Source organism: Saccostrea cucullata, unplaced genomic scaffold, assembly GCF_032062105.1.
Source record: "Saccostrea cucullata isolate Sc308-1 unplaced genomic scaffold, CSIRO_AGI_Scuc_v1 ctg411, whole genome shotgun sequence".
Taxonomy (NCBI): Eukaryota; Metazoa; Mollusca; class Bivalvia; order Ostreida; family Ostreidae; genus Saccostrea; species Saccostrea cuccullata.
Genome location: NW_026927468.1, coordinates 229,058 through 235,604, shown reverse-complemented (window position 1 = coordinate 235,604; position 6,547 = coordinate 229,058). Strand labels below are relative to the sequence as shown.

At 32.2% G+C, this 6,547-nt stretch overlaps 1 protein-coding gene across 1 annotated transcript; it reads right to left on the bottom strand.

Moving 5' to 3' along the window:
• Nucleotides 1-1,144: 1,144 nt before the first annotated feature.
• LOC134274578 (scavenger receptor cysteine-rich type 1 protein M130-like) lies at nucleotides 1,145-4,948 on the bottom strand. Its single transcript, XM_062756856.1, has 3 exons — nucleotides 4,035-4,948; nucleotides 2,941-3,076; nucleotides 1,145-1,489 (listed from the first exon to the last, which is right to left on the bottom strand). Exons 1-3 carry the CDS (start codon nucleotides 4,576-4,578, stop codon nucleotides 1,321-1,323), a joined length of 849 nt encoding a protein of 282 aa, XP_062612840.1. The 5' UTR covers nucleotides 4,579-4,948; the 3' UTR covers nucleotides 1,145-1,320.
• Nucleotides 4,949-6,547: the final 1,599 nt, after the last annotated feature.

Here is a 6,547-nt window from a genome sequence, read left to right as displayed (position 1 = left end):
GATTGATGTGTTTAACTACCTTGAATAAAAAAAGACATCATAATATGACATCATAATGTACAATCGCTTTAACATGATGTTGGTACAAAGCATATGAACAAAAAGAACTTTATCGGTATGATATACATAGCTTTTATGAAATTTAAATATCTCATCTGTTCCGGAACTCATTTGCGAATGACAAGGAACACACAATGGATATGACTGGTTGGCAAGGGATGTTTACCACTCCCTGGCATCTCCTCTCTTCTCTGGTGTTTTTAGGTTTCAAATCTCTACTGTCTACTTAGAATTCAATATTTGGTTCAATATTACTTACTTGGTGTAATATTTGCCATTATTTTACAATTAGGCCACATATCATAGATTGAATGTTTGATTGCATGTTGTTTAACTTCCCTCTCGAGAATTTTTTCACGCATATGGAGACGCCACCAATTGCCGGTTGAGACCTATAAATTTTGTCCTATAATTGACACTTAGGGCCATTTAGGAATGAGGTATCTTTTTCGTGCCAGCAACTAATGCGACACGGGACCTCGGTTTATCCGGTCTAATCCTAATGACCGGTCTCCACGTCCCACAGTGGGATTCGAACAACGTAAGGAATGACTCCTTACTTCGCGACTCTTGAGCAGACGCTCTAACCGCTGCACCATACGGGACCAAATATCATAGAAGACATTTTTACAAAAGTGCATGTCTTATTTTAAAAAAAATATAAGATAGGACGATTCTCAAGTAAGCTTGGACTTTCAGTAAGGAGTGACATTCTCGAAGTTACATAATTAGCATCTGAAATTTACACAGCTTTCATTCACTGTTGAAATATACATGGTGTAGAAATTCAGGCAAATGCCAACGAGTGTACCGGATAACCAATAATATAGTCTCGCCCGCCAAAGAGATGGAGCTTAAGTCGTCTCTTAGTTGTCAACAACAATTTAAAGGTCTTGATGTTAATTAATTTCCTCATCAATGAGAATCTTTAAGCCATTTGACAGACGTTATAATTAAATAGCACCGAGAAAGCCACATATAAATCATAAGAATAAAAGAAATATTTTCTCTTGAACTGAACACTGGTAAGGATTTTAAGAAACAAAAGGAAATGTACATGCAGATAGAAGAATAAAATCATGACAACTTTTAAAAAATCACGTCTATATACTCATGTAAAATAATGTAAGTACATGTAACATAATTTCTATTTCAAAAAGCAAGAGATGTGAGATCATTTAGAACAAAAATTTATATTAGTTTACAAAATAGCAGGATAAACCACATAGGAATCAAATTATAAGAATCTATCATACAAAGTTAATTGCACGATACCCCCGCATCCTCACCATGCCCACAATTATGCGAACCAAACGGTGGTTTAGAACATTCCATCAGCGATGATTCTGTTCCACTACAATTGACGTCATCAAGCCAAATCTGACCACTTCCTTCGCCATAACTCGCTTCGTCAACTGCTGTTCCTCCACTAAAAAATACAATTTTTATGTATAATATACAACGGCGTATTCGTGCCATATTGACAATGTAAAAAAATCGTTTTTTAGTTTTTTAAATCGATTGAACGATTTAGAAAATAGTTTGAACGATTTTTTAAAAAATCGTTTGTTCGTTTGTGCTTTTAGAACTCGTTTGAACGATTTAGATTATCGTTTGCACGACCTAGGAAATCGTTTGTACGATTTTTTTTCTTTTGATTCGAAACAGAAATGTACTGGAAGGATATGTAGATAACGAGCAGTATTCGATATCAAAATCCATAAAACAATACAAAATAGGAGCAGAGCAAATATGGACCTTCGAAACATCAGAGGTGGGATCAGGTGCCATAAAGGAGTAAGCATCCCCTGCTGTCCGGTCATACCCGCCGTGTGCTCATTGTCATGATCGTGAAATTACGGAAAAATCCGTCGTCAATTCCGTATATTAATAATGGATTATCAATTAGTATGAAAAACGTCAGTCAGCATTTGACTCAATGGTAAATTGTATTTACTGACAAGGTCATTGTATCGACCATAGAACTTACGAAATGATGACTTTAAACAAAACTGCTGATATTTTTGCTTCATCAACTAGCTTGTCAATAATTTACCTCGTTTTAGAAATTGTCCATACGTAGAGCATGCTCTTGCGTATCGATTCAATTGACTAATCCACTAATTTTTTTGTTGTTGTTGAAAATTTATGTTTTAGCGTTTTCAGACCCATTTTCCTGATTTTTCTGTTAATTCTAAGTTGTAAATTTTGATTATCTCCCTTAACAAAATTCGTATATTTCTCATCTTTATATATTGTGTCGGCTAAAAATTATATGTCTTTGTGTGTAATACTTTTGAAAGCGTCACAAAGGTGGCAACCCATGACAAACTGTATTTTACAGACTTTTTTACTCATCGACGGAGGATAGGATGAGGTGCTCTAGTGTTGAGAGGATTATCGAAAGAAATATAAGCAAGGTGATGGATACAGTGTAACCGGGCGATCCAAATACTTATTGCATTAACAAATGTAATTTAAATATATATTTTAAAGATAAAAATGCTTACGTATAGAGGTGAGTGCAAGTTTCCTTACTTTTGTTCAAAATACATTTAATTTAAAATCACGATTACTACGCAAGGTGTCATTATTGCTTCGTAAATGGTTGGTCTGTGTAATTTTGTCAACAACAGGAACCATCTCCGTGGCCGCGGTATTTATCATTTGGGTGCCACGCAGCCATTGACTGAGTTATCAATATGTATTAATTTAGTGTTTAAGTAATCGATATTTATTATGGATTAAGATATCTGTTCAAGAACTCACTTACAATATACTAGTACATTGTAAGTAAATATCTGATGTCAAAAATTTTATTTTATTCCAAAGTTTGTGCGAATTTCTCATAACTAGGTATACGTATAACTGTACATGTACCTGCGACCCAGCATTCTACAAACAACTCGTGCATCATTATTGTCCCAGTCATCGTCACAAATTGTGCCCCATGATCCATCATAGAACACTTCAACTCGACCATAGGAAGATCCGCCATCAGTGATCCGTACCTCAACTGTATAGCAAGTTTTTAAAGAATAAATGACACAAACTTTTTTTTCAAAAGATCAGCTGTATTTCTCATAGATTTACAATCAATTGGTAACCTGAATAATGTTTACCGAGTTTATTGGGAGAATTTTATAAGATTTTGTCTTCAGGTTTAAAAATTCTGCAAAAGTTTGTATAGAATTATTTAGAAAGCAAAACAAAGTCTCATATCTAAGCTAAAGGAAAATCTACGATTTATTTATATTTCAGGGATTTTTTAATGTCATTTCAAATCAAAATCAGTCAAAATATATATATTAATCCATGCATCAAATTTTTGTTTGTGTTAGGTAACCCTAAGGTTTATTATCATACTATTTTTAGTGATAATTATCTTTGCATTGGTAGAAGTTTCAAATTGCGTGCATATTTATACTTAACATTCACGATAAGTTATGAAGTTTGGAATCACATTGCATTAATTATATTGAATCTTATAATTACTGTATTCTATATAAAATGTGTACATATTTATATCCCCCGCTTGAAAAGTGGGAGGGTATATAGTAAATTTGTACATTTTTCCATCCGTCTGTTATATATCTTTATCATAACATACTGTTAAATTTAATGAACTTTCAAAGAATCTTTATTACATATTGCCATTGTGCACCTCCTATTGTTTTTTTTTCCAAAATGTTTACATTTCCATGTTTTTACCTATGACGTCATTTAAATTCTTAACATTTGATAGGACGAGTTTTTCTCTTTAGTGAGCAACACATCTATGAAAATGAGCATTTCAAAAATATATTTCACACACATTTGTTGAACATTAAAAAAGCGCTCAGCTTGTTTTTCAAATACGTCATCTTGCTGTTTTCTCTTCAGTTCAGAAAAGCAAGAAATATCGTATGGAAAATCAGCTTGTTAAAATATCAATTTTCTCTGAAGAAAAGCAAGAAAGTATATCCTGTACTTACTAAATGATTTCAAGCCATTTGACAGTACTGTCAAAGATGTTCCCTGAGACCTTTGTTGTGTTTCAATGGCACTAAGTCTTGAAGTATGACCCGAAGCTGACTGTTTGATATTTCGGAGCGATGTTCTCAAAGCCGAAACGTCTCCCATTAAGGTATTAATACGGAAACTGTGTTGCGCCACTGTCTCCGATTCCAAAACACCTATTCTGTTTGTTATATTTTCAATTTTCTGCAGGGTTTTATTCAAATGGCCAGTAACTTCATTGCGTACTTCTTCCTTAAATTTTGACATCTCCTTATCAACCCGAGACATTTCCTTTTGTAAAAGTTCATTGAAAGATTTCATTGTTTGAAAGTTTTTCTCCATTTCCGATTCAATTGAAGATAACCTGTTTAATACCTCAGTTTTGAATTGAAAGAAAACTTTGAAATAACTGTCCACATGTTCATTTGTTTCTTCTGATCTGCCTTGGTATATCAATTGCTGGGAGCTGCTAGAAATTACTCCAAATATAACGAGACATACGTATAGCATCACATCCATTCTTATTATGGAAATATCAAAACCAACGATACGATTCCTTGATTTTCCCGTCAGGTATCAATTATATGGAGTCAAGCAATGTTGAAAATTTAAAAAAAAAATTAAGTTGAAAACAATGATTTACTCGAATAATGTACTTATCTTAGAAAAACCCAGCGTATGACACGATGTGTATTTAACAAGAAACAGTTTTGTTGATAGCGATATCTACTTCATTTTAATTACGCACTTACATTTTACTTCCCTTTGAAAGTTGTTTTTATCAACTTTATTAAGTTTACTGGGAAAAGTAGCATTATCATTGAAGATTACGTTTTATGTTTCTTTCCTTCCTCAAAGTTTCCACTAATTTTTTATGCAGTTCTTCTGAAAAAAGCACCATCACAATAAATCACATCCCGTTTGTCTAGCCAGCAGTCTATCTCTCAGCAAAGTCTGTCTCTAGCCCAAAAGTAAAGTTTTGCTATCGCAATACACCAGATACTGTTTGTCTTCCCTTCCTAGTAACATTTAGAAAAACTGGCACTCAAGACCACTTCCTGTGTGTTTGTTCTGCTCAGAATTGTTAGTTTTAAAAAGGCATTTGAACAGTAAAAAGTATATTTACAAATCTCTGTAAATTTGATAGAATACATAGAATCTTTTTAAATAGGATCATTTTGTTAAACTTTTTTATATCCAATGTATTTTTTTTAACTTTTGTTAAAAAAATATTTATATTCACGAATTTTGAACTTTGATTAGAAATTTCCCTCTAATTTTATTATTGATTTAAACTTTAGATATTTTTGTTAGGATAATTATTTTTTTTAAAAAATTCGGTTTTGAATTCAAGACATGATCATTGTTTCATACATATGCAACTTCTAACCAATTTCAGTTTATTGATGCGGATCGCTTAATTGCCATTTTTCGGGAGAAATTTCCATATATTTTGACGACATTTTACTATTTGACAATCATTATCTAAAGTATTTATCAGCTCAATATACATATATGTCAGTAAACCCCCAATGGAAGCCTCTACAGCTTAACGCACTTTTTAAGCTCACATGGTTTTTCGCACCAATTAAGGTCACATTGGTATAATGTAATATTGTGTATTGAGACAATAAAATACATTTTAAAAGAATTTGTTTACATCATTTGAGTTTTATTTCATTTGCTAAAACATAATTCATACAAATCAAGTGGTAGAACTCTTGGCTGAAAAATAGCTATTATTTCCATTTGTTTTTGTTTTTTTTTTTGTTTTTTTTTTGTTTTTTTTTTTGGTGGTTTCTTGCCAATTGCAGCTGTCTTATTATCTATTCTTTTGAAAGCAGTATCTCTTTGCAAAAACATAGACACAGGCACAGTACAGCTACTCTAACTTGTATTTTCTGTACATTCTGACTTTAGCGCAGGGTGATAATAGTATTTTTCATCTGTTTGACTGCTTTGTATGTTAATAAGGTGTCATTTTTCAGAGTCACGTTTCAAACCGTAAATGTAGAAGAATTTTCTTTTTCATAGAAAAAATTTACTATTTGAAAAAATAAACAAAACTTCATTATCCTACCCTGTAGTGTGGTTTCTTTCTGCAATGTTATCCCTTTTCGGTGCTACATTTCGACAAAACCAAGATGACTATGGTAAATGAGCAAAGAATTTAAAAAAAATACTTTTTTAAAAAGAAAATTTAAAATATTCAACTACATTGGATCAAAGAAAGCACGTGTTATATAATTTGTTAAAAAAAACCTATGGTAGAAGCTTATAGAAGAAACATCGTACCATTTATTGATAAATTCCCCTCTAAAACATCCACTTTGGAAACTTGAGATAATAACTTTAAAGGACATTTATACTTGACGTTATATATGTAATATAATGTAGGGCTATGTCATCGTTCTGAAGTTCGAAAATAGTAATTTTTATTACAAAAATTTGACCTTAATTTATGCGAAAAATCATGTGAGCTTAAAAA